The following is a 21,528-nucleotide window of genomic DNA, read 5'->3' as shown; positions in this document are numbered from 1 at the left end:
CAGTCTTTCTTCCCTCCCTCTTTCTTTTCCTTCCTTTCTTTCCTTTCTTTCTTCCTCCTTGGGCTCATATCGTAAAGAATAGTCTCACCCCCCTTTCAGGATATTAATAGAATACTGAACAAATAAAATGATTAGCATTTGATTTTGTATGCTCATCTTGAATTAATGAGCTGTCTGAGTTTTCAGAATCAAACAGCTATGGTGATCTCATTGAAAATTTCATATTCTCTCTCTTAAAAAATAATAATAATGCAGCTGGAAGCAGCTATGGTCACATTCCTTCTCTCCACAGTCCAATCTATACATTTATTTCTGACTCTTTCTGTGTGTATATAGTTTACTTATAAAGTATATTTTTATATATTTGATACATTTCTGTTATAATGTAGCAGTGTCAGTGGGGGGACCAGGACAGGGCATGAGCAGCTAAGAGAGGTGGTTTAGTAGAGAAAAAGTTAGCATCAAGAAAGAACTGGGCAAATGTCAGAGCCAACTGTAAATCAAAGCTCCAAGTGCCAAGAGGATCAAGACAATGGGCCAAGGAGGGACTGCTTTCCTAGTCAATGAGAAGCAGAAAGTGTAAGAGCTGAGGGGAAGGAGAAACTGGGTCTCAGGTCCTCCAGGCAGAAAAGCAAACAACTGAAATCTCTCCAGGCAAATGTCTGGAATCTGGCCATCAGTGTATTTAAAGTTTGGGCACCAGTGAGCAGAACACATTTAAGTGAACCTGATCCTCTTTACAGAAAGTCTCTGGCCTCTTTTAGGGTTCCTAAAGAGGAAGTGAGCTCAGCATCTGAGTGTGTGGTGCTGGGTATTAAGGAAAGAGCAGGGGAAAACAGTTATGGATAGGTCCAGACCAAGGAGAAAATACCCACTATGTTAGCTCTCACAATATGAACCCAGGCTGCCAAAGTTTCTAGGAAGAAAACATGCGCCTGGACAAACTTTGTGATTGGAGACATAGGTCCCCTACCTAATCACAATTTTAAAAGGCAGTGATCAGGAGCCCTGGGAGCTAGCTGAATTCTGTTCTGTTCTGTTCTGCTGTGCTAATTGCTCTGATGGGTGATTGCCCTGATGGGTGATCCCAGAGAACTTTGGTTTAATGCTTTCAAGCAAATTCTAGGGTAGAGTATATCCCTACAGCTTTCCTAGATCACAAAGGAAACAATTCTGGAAATATTTGGATGCCATTTGATCCATGAGTCACATGAGATCTACAGAGAGACTTCAGAGATCATTTGTGCTAATTTCATTAAATGATAAAGAAACTGGGGCACCAAGAAGTCTCAAAACTTTTGCAAAGTTCCACAAGTAGCAAAGCTGGCATTGAGACCCAGGACTTCCAAACCCCAATCCAGTATTCTTTGTCTATAATCACATTAACTCATGGTAACTGATGAGTTTGGAAATGATAAACTACGAGTACATATTTAGTGTAGCTCACTGGTGTTCACTTGAGCAATTAGGTGACAGTGGATAGAGTGGTAGACTTAGAGTTTGAAAGACACGAGCTCAAACCTGACCTAAAAAACATATAAAATGTGTGGCCCTGAGCAAGTCATACCCTCTTTGCTTCAGTTTTCTCTTCTATAAAATGAGTTAGAGAAGGAAATGGCAAATCACTTCAGTATCTTTGCGAAGGAAACTCCAAAAGGGGTCACAAAGTAAAAAATGACTAAAAAGCAACTAAACACCAACTAGTTCTTGCTGATTGTAGAGTTTTTTTTTTTACAAAGGCCAAAGTAATCTTTACCAAAATATTTTTTAAAATATCATCTATAGGAAACAAAATCTAGGTTCCAGCGGTGTCCTGTTTTGCCTATTCATTTCATACTAATTTACTTTCATATTCTGTTACCTACAATCTCCATTTTTTCTTTTAAGAACTGGAAATTGATGATAAATGGTCAAAGGATATGAACAGACAATTCTCAGAGGAAGAAATTGAAACTATTTCTAGCCATATGAAAAGATGCTCCAAGTCATTATTAGTCAGAGAAATGCAAATTAAGACAACTCTGAGATACCACTACACACCTGTCAGATTGGCTAGAATGACAAGGAAAGATGATGCAGAATGTTCGAGGGGATGTGGGAAAACTGGGACACTGATACATTGTTGGTGGAATTGTGAACACATCCAGCCATTCTGGAGAGCAATTTGGAACTATGCTCAAAAAGTTATCAAACTGCGCATACCTTTTGATCCACCTGTTACTACTGGGCTTATATCCCAAAGAGATCTTAAATAAGGGAAAGGGACCTGTATGTGCAAGAATGTTTGTGGCAGCCCTCTTTGTAGTAGCCAGAAACTGGAAACTGAGTGGATACCTATCGATTGGAGAATGGTTGAATAAATTGTGGTATATGAATATTATGAAATATTATTGTTTTGTAAAAAATGACCAACGGGATGATTTCAGAAAGGCCTGGAAAGACTTACATGAACTGATGCTGAGTGAAATGAGCAGGACCAGGAGATCATTATATACTTCAACAACAATACTATATGATGATCAATCCTGATGGATGTGGCCCTCTTCAACAATGAAGATGAATCAATAGAGCAGTAATGAATTGAACCAGCTACATCCAAGGAAGGAACTCTGGGAGATGAGTTTGAACCACTACATAGAATTCCCAATCCCTCTATTTTTGTCCACCTGCATTTTTTATTTCCTTCACAGGTTAATTGTACACTATTTCAAAGTCTGATTCTTTTTGTACAGCAAAAATAACTGTATGGACACGTGTGTGTATATACATATATATATATACATATGTATGTGTATGTATATATATATTGTGTATATATATATATATATATATATATATATATATATATATATATATATAGTATTTAATATATATTTTAACATATATAGCATGTATTGGTCAACCTGCCATCTGGGGAAGAGAGGGGGGGGAAAGGAGGGGAAAAATTGTAACAAAAAGTTTTGCAGTTGTCTATGCTGAAAAATTACCCATGCATATATCTTATAAATAAAAAGCTATAATAAAAAAAACTGAAAATTGAGGAGAATAAATGAACAAGTTGTGGTACATGATTGTAATGGAATACTATAAGATATGATGAGCAGGATGATTTCAGGAGAAACCTGGAAAGACTTACATAAACTGATGCAAAGTGAAGTGAACAGAACCAGGAGAAAGTGTACATGGCAACAGCAATATTGTAATAATGACTAATTGTGAATGATGTAAATATTCTCAGCAATATAATGATCTAAGATGATTCCAAAGGACTTATCAATGCTATCTACCTTCACAGTAAAAACTGATTGAGTCTGAATGCAGAGCAAAACATACTTTTTTATTACTTTATTTTTCTTGATGATTTTTGTCTGTATTTTTCCCATAACATGGAAACATGTCATGTACCTGTAACATATCAAGTTGCTTGCCTTCTCAATGAGGGGGAAGGGAGGAAGGGAGAAAATTTAGAACTAAAAAAAATGTTAAAAATTGTTTTATATGTAATTGGAAAAAATGAAATATTTTAAATATTTTTAAAAGAAAATCTTAAGGCCAACTGACATTGCTAAAGATCATTTAGGCAAAAATTCATGATTTTATAAAACTTGCCCAGATTAGGTGTTCAGGGTCAGATAAATCATCCAGATAATTGTAGTTGTGAAGACCTGTTTTTTGAAGGAAACAGAAAGAATTCATTCCAGTCTAGCATTATACCTTTGTTAAGACTGCTTTTGGATGAATTCCCAATTCATATCTGAAGTCAACTTTGTTTTCAACTCAGCTTTATACACTACATTTCATCACATACTCTACAGCACTGAAACTCAATTTGGGATAAGCCCAGAGGGAGAAATGCAGCATCATACTTCATAATGGCCAAGTCCATTAGCCAGAGAACTCCCATTGTCCTCTGCTTCCCAGTTTACTTTGTGGTTCATTGTTTGACTTCAGCTCTTTAACAAGGGAAATTCAGAGCACTTGGTCATCACTTTTCTATTAAGCTCTTTCCACCAAACTCCACAGGTGACAGAGGGTGTGATACAGTTACAATGAGTCTTTGGCTGACGTCATCCATGGGCCTAGTCTCCTTCTGATAAAAAGAAACAGAAAGGGGAGGCCCAGACTTTTGCCTTCATCTGAATTATGCAGGTAATTGACTCAACTGTGATGTCCCAATGGAGACCTGGTTTCATTTCACTAGTGGAGAAAAAGCTCCCTGGCATGTTGACAGGTATGACAATGAAAATACCAGTGCTTTGCAAATGTTGGAGGAATTCTGTAAATAGGACTGATGGCTACGCCAACACAGGATAGAGAAGTACAGTAGTTTAGGGCTGGAAGGGACCTTAGCCATGAGTTAATCCAATCCCTTCTGAAGGGAAAGTAGTACAAATGGTACCTGCAGGTACCTTCAAGCTTGATATTCTTTCTATTATTTATTCAGTCATTTTAGTCATGATCCCATCGCTTGATAGAAAAAAAAAAAAAAAACAACAAAAACCATTGTGTTTATGCATTAGGTATTTTAGCTGAAGCTTTCCTGAATGACTTTTCTACATTATGAAAGATATCCTCCTTGCCCTTAAAAATACTTTCTGGGTGCCAAGGAAGTATATTTCTAGAAAAAGTCTTGACTAAGATGTGATTTGGTGGTTTCACTTGATACCTTCCCCTTCGGTGGGATTCCAGTCATTCAACACAGCTTTCTCTTTTCTCTTTTTTGTTCCTTTTTTGTTTTATCTCTTTTATTTTCCTTGATTTCATAAAAGAAATGGTAAATTTTTATTTTTGCAAGACAAAGTGTGAAAGAGTTAAAAAGATGTATTATGCACCCCTTTTGTTCTAGTCGAAAGGAGAAATACCCCTGAGGGTTTCAAATACACATAGTAGGAGTGAAAATTCAAGTCATCTGTGGAGTTAACCCTTGCAAAAGGAGGAGGAAGGACCCTCTCCTTTCTACTCTTGATAAAGAGTCTAGCAGCACCTAGCTATTTAGGTATCATCTAGCATGATGAGAGATATTCAGGAATATACTGGTAAATGTTTAACAATCAGCTCTCCAAAAAAAAGTACTCAAGACATACTTTTAAGTTTTAACTACATTATTAACATTTGCTCCATCAATTTCTAAAGTTCAGGGGGTTGGCAAAGTATGGCCTGTTAGCCAAATCCTTCTGCCTCTTATTGTATTGACCTTGAACTAAGAATGGTATTTACCTAAAAATGTAAAAACCATTCTTCTCTTAAGGGCCACATAAAAACAGACAGCAAGCCAAATTTTCAGACTCTCAGACAATCAACGAAACAAGCAACCCTGGATTTGTGCATTTACTGATTTCTGAGATATAAATGTTCACAAAAAATTTAGCAATTACCTCTTATGAACTAGTGACCCAGAACAACCTTGGAGACCCCATGCAGATTTGAGAGTTCATCAGTTTAAACCAGCTTAAACTGGGAAACCAGCTCTTGGGAAGGAAAAATGATTCTTCTCTCCTCCCTTCACCTGGATCATATCAGTTTGAAACAGAGATGTTCAACCAATAGGGAGCAAAGATAACAAATTACAGGCAGATAGATACAGTTACATTCAGTCATTCAGGGGAGGAAGAAGCTTCAAGAACTGTGACTTCTGCGAGCAAAAAAAAAAAAAAAAGTCTATGGACTCATAGAAAATAGGTGATTTGCCTCGGGTCACACAGCTATTAGATGTCATGGGTGGAATTCAAATCTGGGAGTTAGTCCCACAATACTTTCCCCTTCACCATGCAAATCCCAGATCCTTTAAATATTGTGCTATATTCTGGGAAACGACCAAGGCAAATACAAAATAAGTATTGTTATCATCTTCACCATTAGGTATCTTACATTAGGTATTTTAAAAAACAATTCTTACCAAGTGCATAGACAATGAAATTGCAAATAATAATTATTATGTACTTCAGAATATAATCAAGAATAAGGAATTATGGATGGAAGAAGTCAGGGAAAGTTTCATGGCTGAGATGAAACTTAAGGTGAGCCTTGGTCAAGGAGTGAATTTGGAGAAGTGCAAGCAGGGCAAATAAAGGTAGGGCACTTTGAAAGTGATAGGAAAGAAACTGTCTTTAGCTGAGAGGTAAAGAGAAAAATAAGCTTGATTAAGGAAATAAAGTATAGACAAATTATGGAAGATCTTGAGTGAAAGATAAATTTGTGAACTAGACAAAAGGAAATCATTGTAAAGTCTTGAGCAGAGAATACGATGAAAATTCTATTTTGGAAAAATTAATCTAGCAGAGATAAATGAGATGACTTAGGGGAGAAGGACAAGAATGAAAAAAAAAAGATTAACCAGAAGGCAAAGGTAGAAATCCAAGTGTGAAATTGTGGGGGTCTCAATGAAAATTATGGAAACTGTGAAGTAATAGACTGAAAAACTTCTAGAAAGCTGGATGGACTTAACTTCTGATCAGACCAATGGAATGAAGGGAAATGAGTTGAGCCAATTCCAAAGCCTCTAGATTTGGGCGACTGATGGGTACCAATGACAGAAATGGGGAAGTTGCAAAGAAGAGCTCATTTGGGGAGTAGGTGGTAAGTTTGGTTTTGAACATATCACATTTATGAGGATAGTGAGAAATCTGTAACTGATTTTTGAAACAGATCCCTATCAGTGTGGAAAAATTGTTCAAAGCCCCTACTTGGTGGGGATTTGTTTTATTTGCTAATCTAACCCCTTCACTTTATTTTTAAATTTCAATTTTATTGTATTTCCAAATTCTCTCCCTCTCACATACCACTCCCTTTTAGTAGGAATCTTCTTGCTTTGGGAAGAGCTGATACTAACAGCAGTTCTGCTACAACTGTACTTGTGTGAACTGAGTGTTATGGTAGCAGCAGGGATAGCAGCTTTTTGAGGCAGCAATGATAGTTGTGATATGCATTTAGAGAGAAAGCAAGGAGATGGAATGGGAGCTGGAGAGAAGACTAGAGACTTAGGAGCCCAGCATTGAACTATAGCAGACTATAGCACCAGAGATGTCTCTGCTTTTAGCACTCCAAATAAGAGATTGATGGCTAATTTTCTACCAGGAAGAATAAGTACTAGATTGTGAATTATAGTCTCTCCTGCTACCCCTATTCCCACCTTCCATTCCCAATCCATAAAGCAGAAATTAATTCCAAAGATTACTTTTTATGTTCAAGTAGTCTGAATTTCTTTTGATGACTAAATTCTAAGTGTTGTTGATCTGTTGCTAAATTGTAATTGTTACTGTATTTGTGAAAGGGGATGGCAGCAAAGAAAATTTTTGTATTGGTATACAGAGATATGGGCAGCTAGGTGGCACAAAGTGCTGGATCTGAAATCAGAAAAACTCCTCTTCATGAGTTCAAATCTGGCCTTGGATACTTTCTAAATAGGTGACCCTGGGCAAGTCATTTAATTCTGTTTACTTCCATTTCTTCATCTACAAACTGAGCTGGAGAAGGAAATAGCAAAGCACTCCAATGTTTCTGCCAAGAAAATCCCAAATGAGGTCACAAAGAGTTGAACATGACTGAACAACAAATACAGAGATATATACAAATCAGGAGCCCATAAGTTCTGGGCTTTCTTTTGACTGGAGGCTTACAGAAATTGAGAGATAACATTGGGAGCAGGGGAGGGGGGGGTAGTTATTCTTAATCATTTTTAAATAAAATCCCCAAAGTCAAAACTAAGCTTGATCTAGAGATTCTCCTTCCTTTACGCTAGGCTAAAAATGAGTCAGAGTGCCATCTTTAGATTTGGAATAAGTCTGGCTTATAGGGACATTTGGCCTCATTCCTTCTTTCCTTTCTTCCTCCAAGCAAGCCCAAAAAAAACTCTCTATTGGAAGTGGAGCCAAGGGCTGGGACTAGAAAGAAGAAACCAACTAGTAAGAGGAAAAAAGGTGTGGCTGACCCTGATTACCTACCATCAGTCACATTTTCCAAAAGGTAATGGTTAGAGAAGCCAGACATACACAGAAAGTTACACAGGAAATTGATAATATCCTGCCAGAACCTAAAAATAAGGGAATGGAGTGCACATGAGAGGGTGGGATGAGATTCATTTTACATTCACATAGGTGTGAAAGTTGAAACTTTAAGAGAAGAATGAATGCAGGAAAAAGAGTAGTGACAAGAGGCACTGGAGAAAGAATGGTAGAAAGAATGAGGAGAGTATAGAGTCATGTAAAAAAAAGAGGAAAGAATTTTCAAAAATTGAATATTAGATATCCTAAAGCTGTTGTCATTTTCAACATTGTCTGGCTCTTTGTGACTCCATTTGGGGTTTTCTTAGCAAAGCTACTACAGTAGTTTGCCATTTCCTGAACTGAGGTAGAGAGAATTCAATGATTTGCTGTTTCCAAGCCCAATGCTCTATCCACTGTATCACCTATCTGTCCTATAGCACAGAGAGGTTAAGAAAAATATGTTCTGAGAAGTCTATTGGACCCGACTAGAACAAATGTGTAAGTACATTTCTTCTTTCTCTAAGTGTAGTAAACAATATTGAAATATTTTGTCTTAAATAACTGACCTTAGAATTACAGCTTCTTCTAATCTGAAAAGATAGATCATTTAGACAAATTTCCAATCCAAAACAAGAATCCCTTCCACAGTCTCCTTTATAAGTTTTATAGGTGAAACAGCCTCTGATTGAACATCTCCATTGTTTGAAAGTTCACTGCCTCTCCTGGTAGCTCATTTCATTGTTGGACATCTCCAGTTGTTAAAACCTTAATTATACTGAGATCGTGTCAGTCTCTTGGTGACTTCTCCCCTTTAGTCCTAGGGCTGCCTTCTGAAACCAGATCAAACAAAAGAACTTCTTTCACATGGAAGCCCTTTAAATAAATATTCAATGACTGTTACCATGTCTCCCCTCATTCTTTTCTTCTCTAAGCACCATATCCCTAGTTCTTTCAATCATTTCCCATATGTTTTAGTACCCTGAATATTTACCCTCCTGGCTATCATTCTCTAAATATATTGGAGTCTCTTAAAATAATTTTTGAAAGATTGAGCCCAACACTTAGGATTAGTTTGATTAGCACAAAATACAGAGATGTCATTGGATAAGAGTGAATTAGAGCACAGCTATAAATCAACGCCAAGTAATATAGATGAAGATCCAATTAAATTTAACAAACACTTATTAAATATTTTCCAAGTTCAAAGAATTGTGCTACACACTAAGAATACAAATACAAAAACCTAAAGAATCTCTACCCATAAGCATTCTACATCCCTCGTTGAGAGATGATAATGATTTCAAGATTAGAAAGAGCATAGAATGCTCTATGTTAAAAATGAAGCTAAAAATTTAGTTAAGCACTCAAAATTAGGAAAATGCTCATCTTCTTTAAGGTGGAAAATACCTATTTTCCATTGTTCAAAACCTTTCCCCATCTGTAGTAAACATATATCATAGTTGGTTTTTTTTTTTTTTTTTTCACAATACTTTGCTAGCTATTATCACTATGTCTTGGATTTCCTGGACCCAGGTAGAGAAGGGTGCAGGAAGTAATCCAGGTATGGGAAATATGTCACAGAAGGGAAAAGATTGCCCTCTTGTGGACCTCTATGTGGTGGCAGTGTGAAAAAGGGACCCAGGAATTCTGGACAAAAAGCTGGAGGGCCCAGATGGAGTGAGCAATGGGCTCCTCTTTTGATCCTCTTTTCATCACAGTTATCAAGAATGACCTTCAAGATCACAGCTCAGTGGAGCTACGGGGTGGGAATAGAAGCCAAGATCATTATGTAAAGAAAAAGGGAGTATGATGCCATGGAAGTAAAAGCACGTTTTGCACGAACAAAACATTGGAAACAAATTATATCATCATCAATTGGCCAAACTGCGGTATATGAACAAAATGAAATATTATTGTGCCATAGGAAATGAAAAATATGAGAAATTCAAAGAAACTTGGAAAGACTTGTATGAACTGATGCAGAACAAAGAAAGCAGAATCATGAAAAATGAAAGGTATGTAACATGCCTCCAAATGGATAGGGATCAGGAATTGAATCAGAGTTCTCAATAAGATAGGGACTGGACATCTGATTTCAATGGGAAATTGCTTACTAATGTTGGTCAATTACGTTATTATAAATAAAAACACTACAAGGTACTTGAATTCAAATGAATTGTCATGACCAGTCTTCATCACAGGAACTAAAAGATAAAACATATTATTCCTCTTTATAGAAAAGTAGGCGAATATAGGTGAGGGACTAGAGAAACAGATTATTGCATGTTCTGTTGGATTTAGTCACTTTCTTTAGCTGGTTATGGTGAACTGTCTTTCTTTCAAGGGAAGTTCAGCCTAAGAAAGGAAGACTCTATCAAGAAATGATTGTGAAATTAAAAAACAAAAATCAGTACTAAAACTTCTTTAAGTTGTAATTCTAAAATTATGAAAGCCAGTTGGTATTAAATCTAAGGAACTAGTCTGGTGTAAGCAAAGTAATGTATTTGTTAAAATCTTTATGAACACAGGAAAAAACAACCCCCAAAGCAGGAGATGTCAATCACTGTTCTAATAGCCTGGTAACATTGGGTTGTATGCAATATTTGAAAACAGAAGATTTATAGATTTAAAGATTTATATATGTTTATAGATTTAAACAGAAGGCTTATAGAATTAAATTCAGAGTATCAAGGAAAGAAATAGCCTGGAATATTTGTACTACACTGACAATAACTAGGTGGGGGACCATTAAGATTACAGAAATATACATGTAATATGCTTATATTATTTATAAATATAGAGAAGATATTTATACAAAACTATAAGGTGTTTTACATACATTATCTCATCTGTGTCTCATAACAACTCTATGAGTTAGGAACTCCATGAGTTAAGAACTCCCCCAAATGCCTGGGACGTTCTTTTCTCACCCTCACATCTTGGCATCCCTATTTTCCACCAACGTTTTACTATGTTAATGCTTTTGCATCACTGAATCTTGAAATAATGTGAATTCCAAAGAATTTTTCAGGAGAGCCAGAATCCAATTGAATCTGACTTTCACTAGCCAGCCTCACTAAGTACAAGGGGTCTCGTATCACCAGTAGGTTGCATGCTTGGTGGTGAATTCTTAGCTCATAGTAGTCTATCAAATAAGAAAAAGACAAAATGGCCTTCAGTTTTGTGTGGCCTCCTGCTACTTCTGTAGTGACTGACATTGTTGAAAAAGAGGCAGAGGACATTAAAACCTAGGCAGTTTTTATATATACTCTTTGTTACCTTTAATTTATTGGGACTCTAAATACGAGTTTCCCACCTAATGACTAATCAGTGGATCCACTACTAAAGAAACTATATCATATTAACCTTGAATTCATGGTATAAAATTAACCCGAAGAAAGTTGTAGCTAAATGGAAAGTTGGTTCACAGGTTCTCCTTAGAGAAGCAAAAAAGAAATAAACAGAATTGGTTTTACTGTGTGCACCAAGGCAACAAGAAATCTCCTAGGATTTGTGGTCATTTATTATCACAGAACTTGTGATTAATATTTGCAAAAGGATTATCATGAAAATAATGCAACTTATCCATCAACATCTGTTGCAAAGTTTGAGAAGGTAGAGCAATTCTATAAAGTCCTTGATACAGTTGTCCTTATTAAATCAATCTTAGTGTCTCCAATGTAGAGGTGAGACTAGGTGATGATAGTGGGAAGTCATATTAGCCTAAGAAAGACTGTTAACAAACTGGAGAATGTCCAAAGGAAGGTAAGGGTCTTGAGTCTATGGTATATGAAGATGGGTTGAAGGAAATGGGCATTTTTAGCCTACAAAAATTAGATTCATAGAGCATATGATAGTTACCTTCAAGTATTCAAAGGACTGCATGTGGAAGGATTGTATTTGTTCTGTTTGGTCTCAGAAGGCTGAATCAGAGCAATGAGGGGAAATGACAAAGAAATAAATTTATGCTTCATGTCAGGAAAATCTTCCTAATTATTAGAGCTGTCCCAAAGTGGAATAACTTGCTTCAAGAGGTGGTTGATTCCCCCTCTAAACTTTTCTATTTGAAGACAATACCATGTTAGCTGCATAAAGCCCTGGCACACTGCAAACCTTCATGAAAAGGATCTGTAACCACTCCAAAAAGTTTGACCTAACCATCAACAGAGGAAAAATTGAATGGATGAAGAATGTCTACTGTTCAGATTATCAAATGTAGTTAAATGAATAAACTACAGAATTTGCACAATGCTACATATAATCTGGCACAAATAGTACAAATGGATAATATCGTTAAGCCCAACATTTAACAGGAGGAAGAATCTTAGCTGGATTGACTTTAGAAAATTGAAAAACTCTTTTTAGGATTTCTAGCTTCTCCCGGAAACAGAGGTTCATCTTTTTAACCTCAATATTTGACAGGCAATGTTTTATGTTGTAAGCCATAGAAGAAACACAACTGTCTCTGAGGAATTAAAACTGAGTACCAAATAAAGAGCAACAGAGATGCAGAACAGCTACTTGTTGTATTGACATGTCTCTCTAGAAAATGAAGAAATTGGCCCTGTACTTGCTAAGGTCGACATAAGGTGTAACATTTGATTGTATTATTTATGGGAAAACATAATAAGGACACCTATTCAGAAATAATCCCACATCTACACTGTCTGTCCTTATGATTGGGAAACCAGAAGAAAAAGAATGGTGGGGTGTGAACATGACACACAGATATTCAATTAAAAGACTTTTAAAAGAAATATTTCAATTAAAGAAAGACATTTGAAATTTTATTCAGTGGCATGAAGAGAAGGAAAGGGGCACAGAAAGAAAGGTAGGAAGGCATCAGAAACAGATTACTTGTAGACTTTGCACACAGGCTGGCTTTCACATCTGCCTAGATTCTAAGGATTGAAAGGGTTATTTTGCCACAAAACCCACCAGCCCTGGCTCGATGCAGTCTGGGAATATACAATTGTGGAATCATAGACTCAGAGTTAAAAAGTTCTTTAGAAATGGTCTCTTTACCCCTTCGGTGAAAGATGAGAAAATGAAATCCAGAGAAAGACCTGTCCACAGTGGTACATTAGGAGTTTGAGCTTAGATTCTCAGCTCCAAATCCTTATCTGTATCATGGCATCTAACAACATGTCAGAAACACATCACTGTATGTCTATTGTGCTGTTTTATGTTCAATATATACTCATCTTTTCTGCAAAACACACACACACACACATATACATAGTGTATCTATGTATACCACAATTTAATTATACATCTAGTTGTGGAGGGTATTAAGTATATTACAATAAAAACCAAAGCCTTATACCAGCCATAAGGTAGATGCCACAATTTATTCTCACAGTTTATTTCATAAGGCTTTAAAGTTACTATTTCTTCTCAAGATATCCCAAGGTATGACATTTTGAGGGTCTTAACTGTGGCAACAGCTTCTGCTGAGAACTAAATTACTTTCTAAATTTTGCACTCATATTCAGTAACCAGGTGGCAAAAATCAGGAAATTCCCCAAATCGTATAGAATACTATTTATTTCTCAAACTGAAGTAGTATTTGAACCATTTGTTGCAGCAACATCACATCATGGCTGCCATACTTCTCTGTAATTACCTTACCCTATGATTTTAAAATATGGGGCAGAGGAGGAGAGGGGAAAGAAGTTTAAAATGGATTATTAGATATCCAGAAACACAAGTGATTAAAAAAAAAAAAAAAACAGTGAATTTACACTGTGCCATTTCAAATATCATCAGCTTCACTGTTGGGGATTTAAAGTTGGCCTGCAGTACAAAGTATGAATGTGCCAGGGTTAGAAATGTGACCGACCAGAACTTTTGCTAAGGTTAGCCAAGGTTCAGAGGGTCATGACTGGGCCATTTTATCAGTCATGTCATGCATGCACCCGACTGCCTGGGACAAATACAAACTTTTTCTGTCAGTTCTGTAAATCGACCATCTTGTCTTATTGTGAATGAAGAAAAACTGAAATCTCACCTCTTATCTAATTCTAAGATTAAGCTTGCCCAGAGCTATTTCCACATGCCATTTCTGAGTAAAGGTGACAGACCAAAGACTTTGAGTCTCATTTATTGCCAGTGCAATGGGCTGCTTTTAACGTGAAAAGTAGATTTCTAGTATACTAGAACCTCAACTTCAAAAATATGTGTTTCTGGCAGATCTACTTTATTGAACAATATTATCTATTCTACTTGTGAAATCGGCATGCAATACTGGATTAACTTGGTTAGATAATGAATTATAGCAATGATTTTCCAAAGGGTTTTTCAGTTTGGTCTTTCTCTACCAAATCTGAAATGATACTCATTTAGAAGAAATAAAAATCCCATTTGGGGGAACCATTACTGCAAAAGTAATTACCAACAACAGAACTGTCTTTAGACTAAAATACAATTTATTTATTTATTTTTACTGTTTCTCTCTCATACACACACAGTCACGGAATCACATTTTTCACAGAAAATACATGTCTCAATGACCAATATAAACATGTATACAATTAGAAATAAAGACACAATGAACACAAAACATAAGCTCTCAAATATTCACTTGATAAACTATCCAATAAGATTTTTAAATATATTTTTAAAAACCTGCCACTTTCAGAAAGTTATCTTAATTAGGAATTATACAAATTCATCATTTTAGGACTTTAAAAAATGTAGCCACGGTATTTAGGATGAAAAAGAAACACTTTACAAGCATTATAAATAACTATATAACATATATTTACAAATTAAATATAATATTAATCAACAGAGGACACCATAAAAAGTTTTATGTATACTTCAAATAATTCCTAAGTTCTGTAGAGTTTGTACTAATTACATTTCACCCATAAAATGCATAAATTTTGTAGGGAGATTATCCACTGGGTACACAGTAGGACTAGTTTTCATAGTAGGAGGCCCATTTAAAAGTTGCCAATCACAATGCCTGGCCAACTCAACTATGAATATTTTGAGAAGAATTTTTGCAAACTCTTTGCCTACACAGCTCCGGAGGCCCCCTCCAAATGGAATGTAACTGAATCTGGAAGAATCCTCAGGATAAGGCAACAGAAATCGGTCAGGGTTAAATTCTTCCTTGTTGGTGAAAATGTCTGCAACATCATGGGTATCACAGATACTATAGATAACGTTCCAACCTTTGGGAATCTGGTATCCCTGTGGGAGGAAAAAAAGATGACAAACTAACTGTAACCTTCAGCTCATAAGTCATAGCAATAAGAAAATGATAGCCCATTTCAATCTTAGGGCAAGTTAGGAAAATGAGTCTCTTTCAAACAAGTTATGATATACAAAATAGATGTTTTAACAACAGATCCATTGTAATCATAAAAGAATTTAACTCAATGTGGTGGTGGGGAGGTGTATAAGGGCAAATAAGGAAGGACAAGAGACAAAGGCAACTTACATTTAATTCAAAAGTCTTGAGAGCAACACGAAAGCCCCCTGGCACAGGAGGATTCAGTCTGAGAGTTTCCTTAATAACACACCCTATGTACTTAAGTTGTTCCAAAATGTCAATGTCCAGTTTTTCATCTTGGCTGCTTTTGCAAAGTAAACCCTATCAAAAAGCAATACAGGGATGAAAATTAATTCATTAAAATTAGGATGCAGTTAAAGGCAAGTGAACATTAATAGAGTGGGATCTTACAGAAATATAAATATATATTTGTATGTATATTTATGCACATCCACACACATCAAATCTATTCCTATTACATATATGCAAATGTATATATTTATAAATCTATACATGTATGTATATATGTAATGTATATCCTTTTGCAAGGAAAAGTCAGCAGTCAACTCGTGAGCTAAGGAGGTGGAACTGGAATATAAATATAGAATGCGAATTTACCACTGAAATTCAGGGAATGAATGCTAGGGTGGCTAAAATTGCCCTGTTATTTCCCCTCCTCCCCAAGCTGAGTTTGAGAAAAATTTAATTTATTAAGAAAAGTTTACAAACCCAGAAGATGATTTCTTAGGAGGAAGAGGAAGAGGAGAAGAAAAAGAAGATGATGATCAGTTTGACAGCAGTTTTGCTTAAGCATTAGGTTCTCAAAACATAAACAAGTTTAAACTCCATTTACACTGTTTTATAATATAGAAAGGCTGCATCTTCCAGTTTTATACAAAGCTGGTCTGATCCGTTTCTTTCCCATAATAAATCTATTCTATTTTGCCCACAATTTTAGAGAAGTGAAGAAAAGAGAATACATTTGGCCACTGATGGAAACACACACCTTACCTTACTTTTTAACTCTTCCCTCACTTTCTGAAGCACGTGGTGATGGAGTCCTAGATAAGTGATCAGAGAAGTGGCAGCACTTGCAGTAGTCTCATGCCCTCCAAAGAGAAGTTCAGTTGAAGACTCCTTTAGTTCCTACGGCAGGATTCAGGAGAACAAATATATAGTACCTTAGGAAAATACTCACAGAAAAACTTAAGTTGAATGGAGTGTGGGGGAGGGGAAGGGAAATTGGACTTTGGTGAGGAGGGGAAGAGTCTGGGGAAAAGTCAACTTTCCTGACTTACAACTACATCTTTACACTGATTTTCCTTTTTTTTTTTTTTTTTTTAACAGTGAATTCCAAAGGCATGTAGATTTCAGCCTATTGTTTTCAGCCAAAGCAGGATTTATAATCCAGACACCTCTAACGTTAGAGATCTCTAAATGCTGATTATTTCCCATATCACCCAAGGCAGAAATCACTTTCCTGGGACTATTACAAAGGTCAACTTTCTCCTTAAAAAAAAAAAAAAAAGTGCTGGGTATATTTCCCCTGAGGCTGCATTCAACCGTAGTTGCTTGAGGGTTGCTCCCTGGGATAAAATGTGTTTGATTAGATGGCTGCCCCTTGGGGAATTAGGGGTCGGTGATGGCTAAAATCCGTGCAACTTCAATCAAGGCTGCCACCTACGCATACACAGGTTGCGGCCAGCGCGGAGCTTTAAGGACCTGTAGTCCGAACTCCGAAATCCATAAGCTGCCCCTTTCTTTGCTTGAGGTAAAGTTCCCAGTCTGTGGTCTTGAGTGCCTCTGCCTGGAGGAGGAAGGGAAGGACCTCTGGGTCCGCGCCCTCTCCTTTTCTCTAGGCCATCTAACGGCTATTTACCTGCATGTTTAGCCTCTCGCCATTCTCCTGCGTGTGCTCGATGAGCAGCTGCAAGGCATCTTTGACCCGACAGTCTCCGGCTTCAGGTTCCCGTTGTCCTCTCAGTTTGGAACGAATGTTCTCTTCGATGCGCGCGTGGATGAGGTTCCTCGCCTTCAAGCCCTGTGCGGAAAGAGGGAGAGGGACTCAGCAGGACTCAACATTGCCGCTGGAAGAGCCCCTCGCTCTGCCGGCCCTGGTCCAGCTCCACGGCGCCCACACGTGGCCCTTACCCGATAAAGTCCGCTGAAGGGCACATCGATGGGCAAGGAAAACAGGTTACGGATCATCTCCTCAAAAGCTTCCACTAATTCCCTCTCACTCTCCCCGCCCGTTGCATCGTCCAACTGGCAGCCCAGCAAGATGCGCATGGCGATTCGGAACATGAGGCGTTTCACCTCGGGGTAGACCAAGAGGCCGCTGTCGCCGCATTGGAGCCACCTTTCCAAAGCATTTCTTATTTCTTCGGCCATTACTGGCACATAGTACTGCAACGCCTCCCGGTTGAAAGCCTGCATGATCAGCTGCAGGGCGGAAGATAGGGATCGATCGATTCAGGAGAGCCCCCTCCCCTTCCCACCTTCCCAGAGCCATCTTCCCCTCTACTCTAGCGGAGCAAATTCAGGTCCTGTGTACGAACCATCAGGGCTGAGGAGGAGACTCCCGGGGTGGCCACGCCGCAGTCGTGTCTTACCTTTTTGCGCTTCTTGTGCAAGGAATCGTGGAGGCTGGAGAGGCAACCGGAGCCCAGGATGGTCCGGACGGAGGCGGGCCAGTGCACAGACACAAGACGGTGCTCCCCCAGAAGTATCTGCCTCACGTTTTCTGCGCCCATGACTCGCACCGTGGGTCGTCCGAAGAGATGAGTCTTATAGATAAAGCCGTACTTTTTACGTTTCATCTGCAAAAACTTCCTTCGCTGCGAGGAAAAGGAGTAGAGAAGCGATATAAAGCCGCGGATCACCGCGCGCGTAAAGGCAAGCATCTCCACCGAGCAGGGCGTCCCGGCGGGATCGGGAAAGGGAGAGAAGGGCGGCGGCTATCCAAGCGCTCGCCTGACTATTCGCGGAACCAAGGGAAGAGGAAGCGTCCGGGTTAGAATCTTACCTGCAATACCATCTGCAGCGTCTCTCCGAAGAAGGGCAGCCCCATAGTCCCTGGGGGTAATGGGAGCGGGCAGCTGCGGTCGCGGGTGCTCAAACAGTACAGGTTCCAGAGCTTGACCGCGGCCAGAAAGAGCAGCAGCGGCAGCACGAAGGTGCACAGCGCGCTCGCCAACAGGGCGGAGAAACCCATTGGTGCGGTGTCTCTACCTGCGCCTGCGAAAGAGCGTGCTTTGAGCCCCGCCGCGGGCTTTATAAGCTTCTCCACTTTACCTTGGTCAGATAAATTAGTTCACCCAAAGTTCATCTTTAATTGTGGATTGGGGCCCTGGCTCCTCCCCCCACAAGGCGCTGCCCAAAATCTTTAACTGTTTGTTCTGCATAGAGGCGGTGGCTTCCCAGCTGCGCCTCTTTGGCTCCCCTGAAGAGCCAAGGAGCCGCCCATCTCCCTGGGACAAGGTGTTAAGATCCTCTGAGACAATGGAGCGTGGAGTTTGGGAGCAGCGGCATTCGCCCGCGACTGGGTTTGAGGGAGAGCTAGGCAATAAAAAAAAAAAAAAAGCTCCAGGTTCTAGATCGGCCCCAGGTCTCTCTATGACTAGATGCCCGGAGCCTCTTGAAGCTTGCTCTCTCGGACCCTAGAGGAGTTAAAGCCCAAAGGAGACAATCCCCCACCCCCACTCCCAGTCACCAATATGATGATTTGGAAACCAGGATTATAAATCAGCCATTTTTTTTTCTGCTCAAAAAGGGAATATAACTGGTGTGAAGAAATTACCTTTTTAACTCAGTGGAAATTATATGTCATCATTATTGTTTCATGTTTCATTTTGTCTGTGGTTTTGGCAGTTTTGTAAGGAGAGTTTGATGATTCCCGGACTATGGGAAATAAGGAAGGTGATCGGTAAAAGGGGAATGGAAGAGGAGAGAGATTTCAATCTTTCGCGTCCTGACAAAAATTAGTGGTAGCAGGAGAGACGTATAGGGGAAACCCTTCGAGCATGTGTATTGGATTTCTCTTGGGAAAGCCGTTTCTGTTATCTTGGAGCCTTTATAGTTGCCACCAAGGCCCAAAGGGAGGCGGGTTTTTTTGTTTTTTTGCTGAACTGGTTTAAGGGACCCAGGTTCTCCTCCCTCATTCCCACTTGTTTCTTGGTTAGAAATTCCATGGCGAGTAGCTGCGGACAATCGTGAGTTTTCGGCCCGGATATAAAGTAGAGTGGGTGGAGCGGCCTTCTGTGTATTGCCTATCACTCCTCCTCTCCGTGCAACATATTAGAACCTCGAAGGGCTCTGTGCCAAAATGAACTCAGCCACCGGGTTAGCGGGGAACCGCGAGGGTTAATTGCAAGATTAGTCAGTCAGCACCCCATTTACCACCCCGAGTTCTGCGGGGCTGAAATCGGGCTGCAAGGACCCTGAATTCACACACCTTAGCTGTGGATGTGCGAGTCCTGGAAAGAGCAGCAGTTGAAGAAATGTTTGGTAGCTGGGACCAGGAAGCCCCTCCAAACTGGTCTTCAATCTATCCGAAAAGGGGTGGGGGGAGAAAGGGCTATTAGGAAGGGCAGTCACCTTCTTGAAGTCAGTCCCTGGAAGCATTAGCCCCACCCCTCCGGTTTCTACGGGCCGCCCCACCCACAGGGATTTTATCCCGCCTAGGTCAATCCTCCCGTAGCCCCAGAGGATGTAATGCCGCCCTCCTAGCGCGCGGTGGGGGGTTCCCAGAGCGTGCAGCGGGACCAGTTCTCAGGGAAACCTAGAAGTGCCAGTGCTGAGGAGGTGGACGCCTCCTTTTCGCGCTATCACCCCAACAGTTGGCGTAAATTGGAGCACGAGACTTTTCTCGGCATCTTATCTCCATCACTGAGCCAGGCCAGGTTTTGTTGGAGCCTTGCAGGCAAAAGCGAAAGGCTCTGCTTGTTTTGGACAATGCACTTTCTAACGCTGCCCCCCTCCCAAAGGAAAAAAACAACTAAAATGTGTCTATTCCAATGTTTAAAACCCTACGGAGTTATACTTCTTTCCTCCTCTGAAACCACCCCTTGGCAAGGCACTACCACGTTGGAGAAAGCTTCTCGCTCCTTAATGATAAGCGTTTGGCCTAAATAAATTTGTCGTCTGGATGCTAACCTACCGCTCACCAGCTGCTCGCTGGGCGGGGAGAGGTCTGTGGCCGAGTGCGCTCTGGCCCTTCGCGGAGTGCACCGCCCGGGCTACCTCCTCGTGCTGATTCACCCCTAAACGCCCCATTGCTCCTGCTCTCCCCCACCCCCACCCCGACTCCATTCTGCAGTAACGCCTCAGTGCCTAGGAAAGTACGTTTGTCCAGCACAATCCTGAGTCAAAAGACCAGATTAGGTGGGGCAACGCACACTGGGGCAGGTTTTGCCTTTTCTCTTGATTAACATGGCGGGAACAGCAACCAACGAAATAGATCATCAAGACAACGAAAAACAATCTGTGCTAGTTGTATTCCACATTTCTTGAAATCTGCGGAAAACTCTGAGTGTCTGGGAACTGAGGGTGGTATAAATTCAGTCCCAATCCACCACTTTCCATTCGATACCTCGTCGGCACAGGCAGGCCGGCCGGCAGGCAGGCTTTGGAAGAGAAGCTAAAGACTCTGGCCAAGGAGTTTGTACCGCTGCTAATGGGGTTGACCATCTTCTGGTGTCTCCTGGCCGGGGAAGTGAGCTGGTTAGCAGGGGCGTGACCTCGGGGCCCTCTCCCATTCCTCTGTGCTGACCCGCCGGTGACCTATCCAGCCCCGGACCGTGACATCTGAATGAACTCTGCAGAGCTGCAACTTAGCCAAGTTCACCGGCCGTCAGATAACGAGATAGGCTGGCTTAAACGCCGATAATTGCCACAGGAAACCTTTATCTCTGTGACCATCGAGTCCACTATGCGACAAGAAAGATTACATTGCAAAAGAGTGAAAGGGACCATTTAAACCATCTTGAAAAGTGGTCAATAAATTATCAAGCGGAAAGAAACTTAGATCAAAGAGCTGCTCCAACTATCACACTTTGAGGATGAGGCAAATGATGATCGGAAAACAAAAACTCGTTCCATTTCTCGGCAAGACTCCTAGGTTACTATTCCACAAAACTGGGGCGGGGGGAGAGAAAGGAAGGGGACTGGGAGGAGAAATCTGTCGAGTGCTTACGGGGGTGGCTGGGGCGTTATTCGGGCGGTTGTTCTGCAGGATCGAGATTATTCCTGGGAAACCGAGGATAA

General features: G+C 39.9%; 1 protein-coding gene across 1 annotated transcript; it reads right to left on the bottom strand.

Moving 5' to 3' along the window:
* Positions 1-14,388: 14,388 nt before the first annotated feature.
* On the bottom strand, positions 14,389-20,569 carry LOC127551698 (cytochrome P450 26A1). Its single transcript, XM_051981663.1, has 7 exons — positions 18,290-20,569; positions 17,877-18,101; positions 17,416-17,706; positions 17,144-17,305; positions 16,276-16,410; positions 15,433-15,585; positions 14,389-15,182 (listed from the first exon to the last, which is right to left on the bottom strand). Exons 1-7 carry the CDS (start codon positions 18,476-18,478, stop codon positions 14,841-14,843), a joined length of 1,497 nt encoding a protein of 498 aa, XP_051837623.1. The 5' UTR covers positions 18,479-20,569; the 3' UTR covers positions 14,389-14,840.
* Between the last annotated feature and the right edge of the window lie 959 nt (positions 20,570-21,528).

This window comes from Antechinus flavipes, chromosome 2 (assembly GCF_016432865.1).
Source record: "Antechinus flavipes isolate AdamAnt ecotype Samford, QLD, Australia chromosome 2, AdamAnt_v2, whole genome shotgun sequence".
NCBI lineage: Eukaryota > Metazoa > Chordata > Mammalia > Dasyuromorphia > Dasyuridae > Antechinus > Antechinus flavipes.
Note: the sequence above shows the minus strand (reverse complement) of the source record. Positions and strands in the feature narration are given on the sequence as shown.